The sequence below is a fragment of the Triticum dicoccoides genome, chromosome 7A (genome assembly GCF_002162155.2).
Source record: "Triticum dicoccoides isolate Atlit2015 ecotype Zavitan chromosome 7A, WEW_v2.0, whole genome shotgun sequence".
Lineage (NCBI taxonomy): Eukaryota > Viridiplantae > Streptophyta > Magnoliopsida > Poales > Poaceae > Triticum > Triticum dicoccoides.
In genome coordinates, this window is record NC_041392.1 from 11,741,019 (window position 1) to 11,758,856 (window position 17,838).

The 17,838-nt window shown below is 43.6% G+C and overlaps 1 protein-coding gene across 1 annotated transcript; it reads right to left on the bottom strand.

Annotated features, from left to right (window-relative positions):
* Positions 1-16,533: 16,533 nt before the first annotated feature.
* LOC119327393 (30S ribosomal protein S13, chloroplastic-like) lies at positions 16,534-17,375 on the bottom strand. The gene is made up of 2 exons (XM_037600501.1): positions 16,899-17,375; positions 16,534-16,692 (listed from the first exon to the last, which is right to left on the bottom strand). Exons 1-2 carry the CDS (start codon positions 17,106-17,108, stop codon positions 16,534-16,536), a joined length of 369 nt encoding a protein of 122 aa, XP_037456398.1. The 5' UTR covers positions 17,109-17,375.
* Positions 17,376-17,838: the final 463 nt, after the last annotated feature.

Here is a 17,838-nt window from a genome sequence, read left to right on the forward strand (position 1 = left end):
CCACCCACCTACCAAACTAAGTGCACTTACTACATGAACCTAAATGTTCATTGATACGTCTTTCTCCACACTTACAAAAATAGGTGAGCACACTTACGCAATCAGTGTAAATGATAAAATGGTTCCACTAGGAGGATCTCACGCAGAATGTAGCAATCAGTACGGCCGGCCCATTAGCAGAATTTTAATCATTCATCTGTTCTCTGAATTGCTATGCTGAATGAATAATTAATGCAAAGAATAGTATAGATTCTTCATCAGTTTCGTTTAATTGTTGGATAGGTGAACCGTGCACGCCGGGCATTGTCCAGCGCCTCCCCCACCATTAGGTAGGCCGCTTGATCTGATCACGAACCACACTTTAGGCTTCCACCCACTGGTCCTTCGGTCTGGGGCCGAAATCGGCGCTCCCATGATGGGAAAAGTTCCGGGCCTTCAGCCATGATGCTTGCATATATTCTCCGCATCCGCAGCTCAAGATCCATGTTCAGTTTCACTTGGACATGGTCCCAGATTTCTGTATTAACAATGACATGTTTCCAGTTTTAACCATTGAGACGTCGATATTGCTTGCACCTGGGTTTCGGGGAGCCAAATACTATTCGGCTCAAGTGGCAGTATGGATCGACTGGGGCTGTTAGATCGATGAAACTGGATGGCCAATATTCATGTGGGGTTACCGTAAAACATCTCATAAATTAAAGTTGAATGAGCTTATAATCTGAAATCTGAGCATTCTCATGTGTGGAGGTAAGAGCATCTACAACCGGACTTACCAAATATGACCACGCCCGCGAATGCGGGCGTGTCCGTTTTGATCCCATATTTTTTCGTCCATGCAGCCACATTTCTCATTTTGTTCCTCATATGTCAGGTCACTTGCACGTAATTGATGAAGATGAAGAGAGAGAAGGAAAAGAAAGTAAATAAAGGAAAAATGTGGTCTGGGGTGGGTTGTGTCCTACGTGGCAAACTGGCCATTTGCGGACAGCCAGTACATATAGGGATGATATGAGGGGTCCTATTGGATCACTTCTTTCCTTCCCTCTCATGTCCGGTCACTGGCCGGTCGCATGTGTGGACGTTTGAGGAGGATTTGAGGATGCCGACTTTAGATGCTCTAACTGCATTACATCGTGTGTCCTTTCTTTGTTCCATTTGAACTAAACAGACATTTGGCAGCTGGGCGTAGGCTACGAGCGGCCGTCCGGACGATGCCGGATGATGATGCAATGATGATGGCGATAGCGCCCGATGGTAGCTCGGTCGTGCGTGTGCAGCGGCACATGTGGCGTTGGCCGGACATCATGAGATCTAATCATGGTGGCGGTGATAGCTTCTGCTAGTCATCGCGGCGTGGGCGACGGCCCTGGATGACCACCTCGAGGAGATCAAGGGGCACGGCGGCACATCTACAGGTGCTTAGGTCCATCCACATGTGCCACGTTAGCTGTCACGTGCGGTGCTATGGTGCAAAGTTACACCACATAGGAAATTTTTGTCTAGTGTGAGGACAACGACCATCGTACGAGGAGGATGGTGTCACCAGCTGCAGTGTCCGACATGCAGTACCAGGGCAGTGGCTCCAACGATACGGTGGATGTTGAAGTGTGATTTGTCCCGGTGTGTAGTGGCAACGACTAGTTCCGCGCTAGGACATGGGCGGCCCCCCTGACCGTCATGGCAGTGGTTTAAGGTGGGAAGACGTCCGGCCAATTTGCAGTGTCCTTTTGACCTGGGATGGAGTACTATCGAATGTAACTGCATAACGACCCGTCTTCAAGATGCTGATTGGAAACAACACTTCATGTCTGGGGTGAGAACAATTGTCCTATCGTGTATTGGTCGGACTCATCAGCGAAGAACTTGTGTCATTACCTTATTGAATCTGTTGTCTACTTCTTGTTGTGTTGTTCTTCATTGTCTGTTCTCGACAACCATGATGAAAATCCTTGTTCAGGTCGTCTCTAATCGGACATGATGACAGTGACATAGTGACGTTTATGCCTTCTTGAACGTGTTGCTGCTGAAGAAGCCAACTTAGTGGTACGTGTTTATTTCATATCTTGTAATGATTTGATAGTGGTTGCATTTGTTTAGTACACTGTTTAATAATAAACAAAAATGGTTGTGTGCATCATATTGATGCAGAGGCCAAGGATTTAACCTCCTTTTAGAAAATACTAGCAAAAGAGCCCGTGAGTTGCAACGGAAGAACATGTGGGATGAGAAACCGGTGTGCGTTGCAATAGAAGAAGATGTGGGTTGGGGGACCGCCACCTCTTGGTTCGAGAGCTTTCAGGGAGTCCATCGCCAATGGTGGGATGAAATGAGAAAGGAAAAACACTGAACAACCTGTAAGTTGCTATGCTGTAATAGAAAAATAAATATGTTTGCATGACAATTAGTTATTGTCTCTGAAATTGCACATACAGTACAGGCGATCTAGCTTACAAAAGGTAAATATATCAACTATGATGAATTACTTAGTGACCAGTATTTACAACCAATCTTACATCGATGTGATATAATCAAATGTAAATCAGCTTCTTGGAAAACATTGTACAACATATGTTGTTTAGAGTTGTTATAGAGTTTAAAAAATAATAAGTAAATTTAAATTGGCAAGATGAAAGCAAATTCTACCCTCTAATTTTAAGTCCAATTTCTGTAGACTGCTGCATTTAATGTATAGCTCAGGACTGAGCTGTTCTCCTGTTGAGAGATCTCTGCACACACTCGAAGGCTGGCTTTGCTGGTAAAAGGAATTCTTACTAGTTAGAACAATAGAACATAAAAAAGGATATCACGGTAAGGGAACTTACTGAGTATAGGCATTGTAGTTCGATAGCCCAAAATCGATTGCCAATCACGAAACGTAGGGAATGGGGTTAAGGATCAATATTTTACCCCAAAATCCGATAGACAAACGTTCATGGTCCTGTACGTAAACCTCTATACTTCTTCATAGTGCACTATAGCATCATATGAAGCCAGCCAGCAGCAAATAGACCAGCTTTGACGTGTCAAATTTAGGTCACAAATAAATCGTCCCGTTGCTACCGTCCACACCTGCACATCCTACACATCAAATTAGCAGCAGCAGCAGCATCATCACTCGACAAACAACAGGGAAGCATTAGTATCATGCAGCTAACAGCAGCACACCAGCAGCACACAACATACAGAGCAGCCGTCTCTCTCCCCTCCCCTGCCCTCCCCACACCAGCCGGTCCTCGTTCATGTCCATCTACCCTGGCGAGCCCGCACCACGCGCTCCCCGACAAGCGCCTTCCTCGATCTGCGCCGAACGCTGCTCACTACCGCGACCGTGCACTGCCCACTTCCCGTACCAGGACGCTTTGTGAGCATGGGAGGCCGAGAGATTATGCTGGCCGGTGCCAACAGTGAGCATGGGAGCGGGAGCATCCGACGAAGATGGCGCTGAGTGCCGGAGTAGGTCACCGGAGGATTCGCACGGGGCGGGCTGGTCCAGATGAGACTCAACCTAGGGCGAAGGCCGACCGTCGTGTGGTTTCGTTCCAACGGAACGACAGTTCGGGAAGATATCTTGAGACGTCGTTTGCAGAGACCAGATTGGATGCATATCAAACCACGATCACACAGGAAAAAAAAGAAACGCACGATCATGGGAAAAACAGGTGCGATATTGGATATTGGGTCTGTCTAGGACACATCTAGATGTGACATAATTATGTCACATCTAAGCTCATGTACACTCTGTTCGTGATCTATTTTGTTTGTCTTAGTTTTTTTATTTCTTGTTGTTGCATTATATATTTGTGGGAACTTAGATGTGACATCCTTAAAAAACATCTAGATGTAAATTAGTCAAACTGTTGGATATTAGACCAATCCTTCTCTTACACGAATCCATGTGAGGATCGGCACGGACAAATTTTTCTGTACTTCTCCTTGTTGATCGGGTCGCCGCCTTTGGTTGGCTCTGGCCTCGCCGTGCGGCCGACGGTGCTCATGCCGTGGTGCAGGCTCAGTGGAAAAAGGGATCCCCAACAGCAAGGGCCTCGTTGGCGTTGGCCTCGGCCATTGTTGTAGTTGGCCACAGGCCTCGGCACAGGCAGGGGCGAGATCTCAAGACTGGTCAGCAGAGAAGGATGATGGTGGTTGCTTGGTTGCCACCGGCCTCGGTGTGGCTCTTCCGCCCCGCAAGATCTTGTGGCAGCCACGGTGGTCTCGTCCTACTTGCCGTGATTCGACGTTCGCCTATACTGGCACATGATGGGCTGATCTAGATGCACGTACGCGTGGGATCGGTCTTGGCTTATGCCTCCATATCCAGCGACTCGTTTGCTATTTTTCCTCGTCACAAGCAGTGTATTTATGGAAGGGTTCGACTCGAAGTGAGAGTCCGGATAATTTCTTTAGGGACCATTTTACTTTTGTTAGAGGAAGAAAGTACATGTTCTTATACAGAAAAGAAGTGACACGGAGGCAGGAACGGGGGAAAGAATAGATGGGCTGGCTCGGCCCAAATCGGGCTTGCTTCGTTGGCAGGAACGTATAGCCACGCAGACTGGGTCGGGTCCTTTTAAATCTCAACCGTCGATCTTTATGTTTAACATAAAATTAACGGAGATAAAGATGTGACGTATGGAGAACTATGAAAGCTTCCTCCTTTTAATATTAGGTATAGATATAGATATAGATATAGATTAGGTATAGAATAGATAACTACACGAACATGTGGTGTATTTTGAAACAAAATTACTTTCATGTGAGTATGATCTTCTTCAGGGCAGACCATGTTTATCGTTAAATAGAGTGCTAGAGGACGGGCGTGGAGCTTTCATATCCTTGAACAGACGAAACAAACAAAAAAGATGCATGCGAAAACTGCTTGGTAATACTCTAGGAAGACTAAAAAAGCTAGAGCATGCTTATCATTTTTTTAGAAACATATACAGATACAGATGCTCGTATATATGTATGCATACTCATACTCATAAACACGCACACACATATACCCTACCCTTATGAGCATTTTCGAAAAGTAGAGCTGCCAACCTAAAAGAAAGTAGAGCAAAGAGATATTGAGATTGATGAAGACATGATAAATATGCCATGCCGTTTAAGAAACAACACCGAAATGCTTAGAATAAATTTAGGAAAACATGAACAGCCATTTCAAGTCTAGAAGTTAAACTGGGTGGACAGATTCCACAAGAAATAACTGACCTCAACTGCAAATCTTCATTTGTTTTTTGAACACGAGAGTACACACAAATATGAGTTTAGCATCCTTCTAATTGACGTGCGCACCAATGGACCGATGAGCAAACTAGCTAGTTTTCCTCAGAAGTCGCAAGGTAGTGAGGCACACTAGTTCTACAACACCTAAAAAGGTGCGAGTGCACATCAGGTGCTGAACTGCCAAGGTAAGGACCATGCATGCCTTGATGAGGTGACACCATGACAGCAACGCCTACTTGACATGCCCTTGTTCTGTCGTTCCAATGCTCAAATGCGCACGTCACACCAGTCCTTGGTGCACATGCTCAGGATCAGGATACTGTACAGCATGGATGACATTGGCAATGACAAGGCCCCTCCACAACACAACTCATTGGCGAAGGCCAAGGAGCTGCGTAGGGTTACCGGACATTGTCTTTGTCATCCTCAACGTGGGTCTCCACCACAAGCCTGTGCAGTGAGATTGGCCTCGATGAGGCAGGCGCCTTCAAGATCATCATGGGCCACTATGAGCTTAATGAAGAAGGTGACTGTGAAGGAAGTTGTGGCTGCAAAACCGGCAAGCGCCCACGGCAGGTCAGAGCCCATAGCCTCAGCCCTTTGCTGCATGTGGTGGTTAGAGGTATAGCGCTTCGGGACATCATAACGTTCAGTACAAAATCTTTGCTTGAAACCAAGTGTTATTTTCCTGACATCTCATATTCTCAAACTGACATCTCTTTTCTCTTTCTTTCTGTCTTGCATTGTGTTGGCTAACAATGTAAGTGTATAGTAAGTAAGTTCCAAACCACAATGACTCTAAAGAATGGAGAGAACAAACATCATTGCTGGTTTATATAATTTTGTTTCATGCATTATTTCTGCCGACGAAAAAATATGTTGAATGACTCATGAAGTATTTATAGAATGAACAGGATCAGTGGCGGTGTATAAATTGTTAGTCATGGAGGGTATGGTTGCTGAGAACATTCATTTTTTATCAACTTGAGGAGATATTAGTGCAAGGAAAGATCTACATAAATAATGGTTGTATCTGGTGCATGTGTTTGAATGAAATAAATAGAGAGGGAAAACGGTTTGGTAGCTTTGCTGGTCTGAGATGTGGATGTACTCTCTGTCTACCTAGGGCTGGACTATTCTGTTACCGGTAACAGAATATTATTCTGTTACCCCTCGCCCGGAGCGACGCGCGACTCGATGTCCCGAATCCAGCCCACCGGCCCGAACCAGTACACACGACCGACCATTCCCGAACCCACCCACCTCCCGATCCCAAATCCTCCAACGCGCCGCCACCCCTTACCTCGCCGCCCTACCACACCCTGCCCCACCGCCGCGCCCTCCAGCTCCCGCCGACGCATAGTACGTGAACTGTCATCAGTTTGTGAAAGACACATATGACAGTACTATGTGTGTGTGTGCAAAATAAAACCGAGTGTTTTTATTGTACAATAGTTTTGCACCAAAAGGTTATTCTGATACGGGTGGCTAGTGTTGCAGTAGTTCAGAATGCTGAACCCACATTGATGCAGGCACTCATGAGTAGAGGCAGGCGCACCCATGAGCATTTTTCCAATGTGGTGTTCATCGCCGGCGCCACAGTCCGTTCACGGCCGATAGTCGAGGCCGTTCAATGACACAACGACGAGGTCTGGCCTTCCCCATTCCTTTGTTGCCAAATAAAGCTATTGTTTGATTGACACCACCTTCTTGCATGACACCACACATGTTTAATTGAATGTTCACAAGAAATGATCACACACCAAAGTGACACCCTCAGTTTAAAACTAATTTTAGATCAGTGCAATTCTTATTTTTATTCAGTACACTTCGTGTGAATGATTCCTGGTTGCTTCTCCTGTTCTGAACTTGTTGCTCAATTGCACAGGTATTGCCAGAGTACTGTCTAGTCTGAAGCCAGCTACACATTCACACATGAGTCGATGCTCCTGAAGTGCTCTAATAGCAATAGAAAATGACAAGGGAGTGCATCCAAACACTAGTAGAAAACGGAGCTTTAGCGCCGGTTCGTAAGGGCCTTTAGTGTCGGTTCCATAACCGGCACTAGGGGGTGGGCACTAAAGCCCCCCCCCCCTTTAGTACCGGTTCGGCACGAACCGGCGCTAAAGTGCCACCACGTGGCGTGAGCTCGCGCCCTGGTATGGGGGACCTTTAGTACCGGTTGGTGTTACCAACCGGTACTAAAGGTTTTTTTTTTGAATTTTTTTGAAAATTTTGGAAATTTTTTTTGATTTTTTTTTCGATTTTTAAATTTTTCTGAATTATTTGATGATTTAGTCTCTAATCACCTCTCTTAACTGCTCAAGTGTGGATCACTCATTCCAAATCGCCTGACTTCCCGGCCGGTCACCCATCCTATCACTCCCCCAGCCTGAGCATGCTTAACTTCGGAGTTCTATTCCCCTACATTCCAAGTTTGCACTTGTTGTTTTCCTGACAAATGTAAGCTGTCAATCCGATTAACCCTCAGCAGTTTAGCTTGAGCATTAGGTCACACGTTTCACCGTTTGAGTTTGAAACTATTATTCTAAAAAACAGTAATTATTTAGTAACACTAATATTTCTTGAATAAGTTTGACCATAGTTTGACCACAGTTTGACCATAGTTTGACCAGATTTGACCAAAATTTAAAAAATTGAAATAATTATTTAGTAACACTAATATTCTTGAATAATTATGTAGTAACATTAATACTTCTTGAATAAGTAGTTTGACCAGATTTAACCAATTTTTTTTAAAAAAAACCGAAATTTGATCATATCTTTTTTTCGTTTTGGAATTTGAGGATTCTAAAAAATTGCAAACATGCCGTAGGCCGTCTCCATCGGATGCGGATTTTCGTGCTGAACTTTTTGATATATTATACGTTTTTTCCCGACATCGTATGCAAAAGTTATAGCCGTTTTACATTTTCCCTACACTTTTTGCAAAACATGTCCAAATTTAAGTTTTCAAATTTTCCTAACTAGTAGACGTAGTAATATAACTACCTCTCGAAGGATTTTATTTTTTTGAAGTTTTTATCATTTTCTTTTGATTTTTTCAGAACTGAAATGGCGACAAGGGGGGGGGGGTAGAGTTTGAAAATTGCCCTATAGTGCTGGTTTGTGTCACAAACCGGTACTATAGGTCAGACCCCTTTAGTACCGGTTCTTGGCACAAACCGGTACTAAAGGTTAGTCCTTTAGTACCGGTTTGTGACACGAACCGGTACTAAAGGTGATCGTGGGGCCCCGGCCTGACGCCAGCCTGCCATCACCCCTTTAGTACCGGTTCGTGGCACGAACCAGTACTAAAGGTTCAACACGAACCGGCATTAATGCATAGCCGTTCGAACCGGCACTAATGGTACCATTAGTGCCGGCTCAAATTCAAACCGGCACTAATGTGCTTCACGTTTGACCCTTTTTCTACTAGTGAAAAGATAGGTGGCAAGGATGCCTGCTAGGGTGTGTTGATAACTGAATTGAAGGATCTTTAGTATATGAACCACAAAAGAGAGGTGCATCCCGTACAAACAAAGAAGTGCATGCAGTACATCAGCTCAAGATCCAATGGTTCAATTATCTTTTTTTTGAAACGATGGTTCAATTATCTTTTGGTTTGGCAAAATGCTTCTCTTGCAGGTTTTTTGTTTTGCTGTAATTTTCATTTATATCACAGGATGTAACACCATCTCTGAAACAAATGCATATGTTCAGTTAAGAACTTGGCGTGGTGGGTGTACTGTTGATAATCTGAACTTGTTTCTCTCAGCTACAGAAAACATGTAACCTTTGTTGTGCTGCTCTGCAATTTCTCCAGAAAATATGGATTGTTTCGGTTTAAGTACATCTTGAATCCATGTGCCATCTTGCTATCTTTTTTGGAATCAATAAATGGCATCGACATTCCACAGAACAAATGCCAACTAGGATGCGTGTGTATGTATCAAATATGGCAGGATTTGTTCCTCGCGCTGGAGTACACCAATGCAATGGTGCGGAGGCCGTACAAATTTCTTATATCTATTGCTACAAGTTCGAGTGATAAATTACTGTAAGCTCACATGGTATTGTCCAATTAGTTCAAATGATCATTGTTTTCTTCATTGAACAAAACAAAAAGAAGTACAAATATTTATTACAAAAATCATGAAAAAATTTCAAGTTGCAAACAAAAGGAAGTACATACCTTCATTGCAAAAAATGTTCGAGTTTGAACAAAACAAAAAGAAAACATCCATCAGTTCAACTAGTGAAACCATGCAAATTCAGACCTGATGGTGTTGTCAGTTTGGACGAGAAAACAAATCTAAAATTGTAATCCCAAAAAAGGTTCAGTTCTATAAGTCCATGTCTTGATAGGAGGCCGTTCAAAACATCCTCACATATAAGTCCACTGTTTTATTATGCGCGTTAAAAAAATGACGCCTCATCCCTGAAAAAACGGTCAGTATAAACACAAAAGTTCAAATTTGCTAATATCTACAGTACTGGTAGTTCATTTTGTACTAATCCCGACTGTAAATAGTTCATTTTGCTAAGAAATATTCTTCTACATGTCTTTACATCGGTCATAGAACATGTATTACTTTTGGAAGTTAAGTCAATGTATTTCATCTCTTTGATCGGATTAATGCTTGATTTTGGTGATGACAATTTTTATCTCTGATATCCTGAAATGAGTCAGTAACTTAGAATTTTTTTTGCTAGCTTTTGAAATGTAAAAACACAACAAGTTCAACACGATGTCCTAGATAAGTTTGGGAAAAAAAGCTCAAAAAAAGAAACCCCACGGAAATTCAAATGGTAAAAGTTTGAGTCATAAAATGAGAGAAGTTCAGAACACCGTTGAAAAAAAATGTTAGTTAAAATAAACACACACAAAACATTTTCTTCAAAAAAATTGTCATTCAGTTCAACGATATAAACCATGCAAGTTCGCGGACGATGATACCGTGAACCGTTGAAAATTTCTCTCCATGTTTTCTACTCTTTATATGAGTGCTGAAAAGTACATGTATTACTAGCATATAAGTTCAAAAAACAAACCACAATCAGTTCCGTGAAAATGCAAAGAAGTTCAAAAAAAATATAAAAAATTTCTAGAGTCAAGTTCAAGTGCTCATCCAACGCGGTTAAAAATATATGGTCCGTTCATGCATTACTATCATATAAGTTCAAAAAGATTAAACGCGGTTAGTACGTCTATTGAATTCAAGAAAATGGTTAAAAAAGCTACGAGGAAAACCATATCGAAAAAACAGAGTAAAGTCCAATATGTGAAAATAGCTCAGTACAAACACAAAAATAGATCAGTACGAATACTCTATTTTTGTCGAAATACTATTGTTTGAACTGAATCATCTGAATCGAAGCACCGTGGCATCAAAACCAGTAATTTTCCTGTCAAGGTTCAGTGTGGATTTTACATTTATGAAATGATTTTCACCCCAACAAACTAGCTTCAAACAACCTTTTAGCATAATGTCGTGCCTATTAAACACCTACTGATTTGATTCGGCAACTTTTACTGATGTCTATAATCGTACAACAGTTCAGGTTCCTAGCTGAAATAGATTAGCAGCAAAAGTTTCAGCAAACAAACTATATTTTAGATTGAATTGAAAAGAAACCCAAAACATCCGGACAAGTTCAAGACTACTACAAAATAAGAGTTTCTTGCCAAAGGAGAAGAGTTAGGAAGTGGAGGGGCTCTCACGAGGCGTCCCAGGGATGACAACGACGACGTGGAGGCTCTGGCTATTGTTTGGCAGGTCGACGACGAGTGAGAAAAGCCAACCATCACATGTGGGGAGGCACATGACGAGGTTGCCGACGCCCAAGACTTGGACGATGTTCAGCAGACTGGCTTCGTTCCCGGCGGAGGCAACCGACGTTGAAGTGCTGGAGCAGGATGTCGTCCCCGGATCCTCCCAAAATCGATTCAGTGCAGTCTCCTCCCGAGTCCCGACCCATTCCCATCCCTAGCCACCGGCGGCCCGATGTGACCTGAGGTGCACCACATACCTCTTGCCTCGTGCTTCCATGGAGCGCATGCCGGAGCAGCGGCCGCCAAAGCTCTCCGACGCCACCGGCGTCGAGGACCGGCTCAGCGCAGTGCCGGACTACCTCCTCATCCACAACCTCCTCAAGCTCCGGGACGCCCCCATCGTCGCTTGGACCAGCGTCCTCGCCCCCGCTGGCACGGCATCTGGGCTCTCTCGCCGGAGCTCCACTTCCTCGCCTCCACTAGCCCCGACGGCATACGCGCCGCCCTTGCCTCCCATGATGCCAAGGACCTTACCCACCTCTCCGTTGCCGCCATCGAGGCCACCCCCAAATCTGAATCGACAGAAAATGCGGATCCCGTCCGGTTGGCCGTCCAATAGACCGTGTCCTCGGCTGCGTAGCTCGAGGCAGAATCCACGGCGGCGTACCTGTGCCGGCCCGTCCATGGCGGCGAGGTACCGGCGTAGGCGGCGCTGTGGAGGAGCAGTACGACACTTATGCGGGGGCGGGGGTGGGGGTGGGGAGACGCACGGTGGTGGTGGAGGGAGACGCTATGCCCGTCCTCGTCGGCGTTCAATATGATTCGCGTTTGAAAAATAAGTTCGACGAAAATGACAGATCAGTTCAACCGCTCGAATTCGTCAGTTCAAATAGGGTAACAGAATAATATTCTGTTACGCGAAATAGAATAGCTCAGATGTATAGTTATACTACCAGTTAGTACACTATCAGTTAATGTTGATCTATTTAACTTCAGTACACTATCAGTTAGAAATAACTAAAACTATCGGTAAACAACTATTGCTAAACGGCTAGCTGCCAACTTCAAAACAACAACGATATTCGAAACATAATAATTTTTAAGTTGTCAAGGAACAAATGAGTGATTCCTTCCACAGAGCAATACTCTATGGTGAACAATCCTAAATGTGGTTGTACTATTTTTTAGACCAAGGGTTAAAGGATCCATTTTATGAAATTGGAATCTTAATTTGGTGAAAGGTGCAACATTACTCAATAATGAGAAATTTATTGATGTACTATGTTGTAAATTTTGAAATCAAGTCCATGTTACGACACCATTCACAAACTCACTACAGATATTTTTCTTGAACTTGTACTACTCAAGGACAGGCGATATAGCTTTGTTTAGTTCGTTTTCTTTCTTTCATATGTTCTTATTTTGTTTAATGAAATGTGCATTATGTTGTTCACTTACGGTGTTTTCCTAATACGTATCTTTATTTATTTTCTCGAATGTCCACTTACTTTCTTGAATGGATTTGGAGTGTGCAAGCGAAGTTTCAAATGGATTTTGGTGCAACGTTTCTCATGCTAGCGCATGTTATCCCTCTTATTTTTTCAAACATTGCACTTATGTGAAAGGCGAGCTGGCCCCTGCTTTTCTACATGTACGATATGGCACTTGGTCCATCAGCTGGCATTGCCATTACAAATCACAGCGCGATCTCCACGTATGCTACAGAGTGTCTTTAGAGACAACACAAGTACAAGACTATCATGTTCATGAGTCTTGTAGACTGAACACCATCATGTTGACAGTTGAGCGCAGGTGGACTGGCGGGTGGCGATGTTGTCGTTGAAAGCCTCACAACAGCAACGTGTCAAAGCGTGGACATCACGCTGCTGAAGAGTTCGGTCCTGCGTGGTTAATCTTTGCACAAATGACACATGGCTGGGTGTGCGCCAAAAATGCCAAAGGATGAAGAGGACTACATGGTGTAGTCAAGATATTATGTTCTTTGGTAGCTTGTTGAAGCCGGTGCCTCCTGAGCGTGCAACAATCGGAGGTTCTATGGCCTCATGTCCGATCTTCAGAATATGATGTACGATGTATCACCCTCAGGCGAAGAGTTCTCTTCCTGGCACCTCCCAGTCTCAAGGTAACATCCTTTTGTTTAATTTTCCTTTTTTCTTTCATTCGCTTCTTTTGTAAATTGTTTGGGGAGGGTAGTGAAGTATTTTAACTTGAATGACTCTGAAACATGGAGATGACACTGTCGATAGGTGGCCATATAATGCTTCCCTTGCATAGTTTATGTTGAGAATTTGTTTATCAGAGAAATGTGTTGAAATAACTCGTGGAGCATGCATAGCGAGCACACACTTGATACGTGGTTATAAATGGTTAGTCATCCAGGGCATGGTTGGTGTGGACATTTATGTCGTGACATGGATAGTTATACTACCTGGTAACACTAGCACCGAGGCTCCCGTGCAGCACCTTGTCCGGGAGCTAGCGCAGGTCTACCGCCTCGCTGCTGGGGAGTGCACGCTCGGTCCAACCCGCAGCCATTGCATACATAGGGTCGCGAGAGTGGACGCTGGAACACGACCAGACAGACTGATGAATGCATAGCTGGGGGCACCTTAATTATGAAACAATCAGAGTATGTGTATTACAAAAAATTGACTAAAAATCAATGAAAAATAACCGTGCCACAAGGTTAAGTGTGGCCCGTCTCTAGATGCTATACACGTTATGACGTGCTATATTTGAAAAATAGTATTTTGCATAAAAAATGTTAAATATATTCTAAACATGTAAAATATGAGGAATAATCTGTTTGAGTGGAAGCAAAAGTCAGCCACTGCAGTCAATTCAATTTTCAACTGAAGTTTGAACCCGCCGCTCTCTCTTCCCTACTTCCTCTCCATCCCTTGCAGACCGGCAGCGACCACCATAGAGCCCGATTCATTGAGCGACAGTCAGATCCCCATCTCCTCCACAGTCTCACCTCCCTTTCCTCCTTTCTGTGGCAGCTACAAAAAGTGTTTGCAACAATGCACCGGAGCAGCAGTAGTGTACGACCAAGTAGCAGCAGGAGCACGCGCACGAGCATGCAGCAGCAGGAACACACACATGAACAAGCAGCAGCTGGAACTCAGCAAGGTGGAATCATGGAAGCGGCAGAATAAAGCATTAGTTGGTGGTTGAGTTGCCGTCGTTGCCAGTGGCATAGCTGATATCACCCCTCCGGTGCTAGCTCAAATCGAGCTGGAGGTAAGCCACCACAGTTGCTGCTCATGAGAAGATGTGGCCTCCGTTGTTCATAGCTCGGGTGGGAATGCGAATTGGGGTACCATTTCTGTGGTTTTCTCTATTTCAGATTTTTACATCATGCTACAACGCTATAACGTTAACACCTTTAGCGTTGAAATAGCGCTATTATGCAATTAGCGCCGTAGCGGCCAAATTTGCTAAAACGTAGTGCTAGATCTCCTAATACGCTACAGCGATGCTATAACTTCAAAATACCATGCTATTTTTTTCATTGCTAAAAATTGAAACGTCCAGTTTCATTGCTTTTGTTTTTTGAGTTGCATGTCCCCCCCACCTACCAAAACTAATTGCACTTAACCAAATGAAACTAAATGTTAAATGATACGTCTTTCTTCACACTTACAAAAATGGCCGAGCACATTTAATAAATGAACATAATGATAAATGGTTCCACTAGGAGGATGGGACACAGAAAGTAGCAATTGTGATGCCAGGCCCATTAGGAGGATTTTGATTATTCTTTTGTTCTCTGAATAGCTATGCAGAATGAATAATTAATGGAAACAATAGTACATTCTTCATCAGTTTCATTTAAGTGCTGGATAGGTGAACCGTCCACGCCGGGCATTGTCTAGCGCCAGCCCCGCCATTATGTGGTCCACTTGATCTGAGCACGAACCACCCTGTAGGCTTCCACCCACTCGTCCTTCGGTCAGGAGCCTGCATCGGTGCTCCCAGCGCTAACGGGAAACGCTCCCGGTCTCCCTCCTCGATGCCTGCATTTTTCTCCTTGTGCACATCTCAAGATGTTCATCACCATTGGGCGCGGAGCTTTGCATATTCTTGAATTAATAAAACAAACTAAGGAAATGCATGTGAAAACTGTTTGGTAATACTTTAGAAGAGTAAAAAAGCTAGAGCACAGACATACACGTCTTAAAATGTTTGCCAACATGGGGTAAGACTAGCATGCTTTTTGAAGTGTAAAACTCAGCAAATATGTTGTCGAGTCTATATTTTTCTTCGCCGAGAAATACTCGGCATGTAATGTTTTCCGTGTACTGAAGTATGTTGGCCAAGAACATATTTGATCACGGATATGGTCATTTCTATAGTTTGTCGATCACGGATTTAATTGCTTTGGGAATTTTTCTTTTTCTCGCCTACACATAGCTTCGGTCTTATATGACTTTGCTAGTTGTCGGCGTGTTTTTGTGTATTGGTGTTGGCCGTGTGCATCCTAACTATGCAGAGCCCGGGTGTGTGCTCATAGTGTTTGTATCCTCGTGATGCTTCCTTTTGAGACAATAAAATCCACCCTTTATCCAAAAAAATAAAATATTTGATCATGAGAGCAAGGTGTTGAACCGCAGCAACCATTATGTTTTTGCTAATATTTGTGTATGAGAGCAAACTTTTGAATCAGTGAGCTTGAAACATAGATGCAACATAATCGATCAGTGGTGGTATATAACTTGTTCATCAAGTGTGGGCCACATTGTCAACAAAAATATTTATCTTGAATCAATTTAATGAGATATTTTTTGCATGGAAAGACTTTAGTAAGTAATGAAGCGCAGATGTAAAAGCAAGAAATGAAGAAAGACAGAGAAAGAATGGAGAGACATGTAGTTGCTTGTTTGGTCTTGATAAGACAGTAGCCATGAATGGCCAAACTCAGATTTATTAACAATTTAGTTGTAGGTGTGATATCTGCCAGAAACAAGATGTTTATGATGATCTTCTGATTTTTCAAGATTAAAACACATGGCTGCAGTCCCGGTCATATGGAAAGTATTCACCAAACTAATTTAAAATGATGGTGTAAGATAAAAAATTTTGGAGGGAAACATCAGGACTCTGCTGGGTATTTTTATTCTTTTTTAAATGAATGATACATGTCAAGGTCTTAAAAGAAAGGAAAGAACTATACAGGGCAAAAAGAAACTTAAAACACTAAAACATAAAGGAATACACAAACATACAACAATTACAACAGCTGCAGACAGCAAGCAAGTGGGTGCTGGCATGCTGAAGAAGAAATCAGCAGCTTGAAGAACTTCACTGTGCTGGCACCAAGGATGATGAATTTGTCTGAAAGGAATTCTTCACAACTTGGTGCTACTGGCCCCAACGATGATTCATCTACATGAATTCTCTGGCCCAGTCTTCAAACTGTCGGTATTTCTTCCGTTTAGCTCTGAAGACGATTCCCTTAAGTTCAACGATAATAGCAGCATGGCTAATTATTCCTCGGAGGCTCACGGACGACTTGTTGGAAACTCAAGCCCTCTTTTCCTTGCGAGTCCTGCCATTGGTCTTTGTTCTCTGGCCACGTACCGGGAGAGCATCCGCGTGCCGGATGCCCCTGTAGCATCTAATCCCTTCCAATCGATCTCTCGACCGCCGCACTCCCGTCTCTGTAAAGCATGCCAAAGAGCAAAACTCAGTATTTCCATTTCTTTTGTGTGATCAAACTAAAATGACAGATACACCTAGGATTAGGAAGGTTTACATGAACCAGACAGGTCCTACGGAAAGAGTTATAATCATCTCATGACAGAATTTACACAACAACATGCAAAGGACAAATCAGATTGGCAAAAGGACCATGGGAATTACTTACTAGGTCTGTTTCAATCATGTACTTTGCGATCCCCTCACGGAGGGTGATGATCTCCTCTTTGGAGAGGTCTTTGGTGAGCTTGTTCTCCAAACTGAGCTCTGAAAGGATCTGACGGACGCGTGCCCGGCCAATGCCATGGATGGATTGCAGTGCGTACTCCACCCTCTTGTGGTTAGGTATCACAACACCACCAATACGAATGGAATCCATGAACCCACCATGAACAAAACTTCCGTCCTGTCAAGTCCGCGACAAAAGAAGAATTAAGTTACCAGCATGCAACTGTTGGTCCACGACAAAAGTGCATACATGTACGTGAAAGAAAAGCTGTGTGTCATCTGAAGACACTAGGGGAATGAAAGCAGTTCGTTTGTGACTGTCGCCAAGCTGTGTCTGACCAAGTTGACAGTGAACTTGCTGAGGCAGTTCATCGAAGGGTCTGTTAGTTAGCCTACAAATGTACTGGCCATCCCATCTTGTAATACTATGCATCTGTTGGATCCTAGCATTCGCTGCTGGTAAGAGAGAAAGTCTGTAAGCATTTGTTGCTTGACAGCATCCGTTGCTAGTTAGAGAAGCATCCGTTGCCTGTAAGCATGTGGTAGTAATAAGTAATGAAAGAGGGCATGTGACTTGTGAGTGACATATCTGGTGTCTCTCTACTCTGTTTTCTCTGCTCTCTGTGAAACCAGGAGACAACATGTGCCTGTTTGTATGAGCGTGTGTCCACCAGAGGAAGCGAGAGGTCGAAAGAGGGGAAGGGACATTTTATTTGAAGGATTAAAAGCATGGCAGTTACACTGCCGTGCAAAAAGGAAAAAAAAACATCACTATCAGATTCAGGTAACATGCTAGGAACTGGTTTCATTGTTCAGAAGCAAACATCCACATGACCACCAATTTCGCAGAGCATTCCCATGCCACAGGAAGCCCCCTCTTC

Bases quoted from the DNA above. Each gene is read 5' to 3' on its own strand.
- LOC119327393 (XM_037600501.1), bottom strand. From the start codon at position 17,108: ATGGATTCCATTCGTATTGGTGGTGTTGTGATACCTAACCACAAGAGG. The intron at 16,693-16,898 runs GTAAGTAATTCC...CATGCTTTACAG, and splicing joins ACATGATTGAAACAGACCTA to AGACGGGAGTGCGGCGGTCG.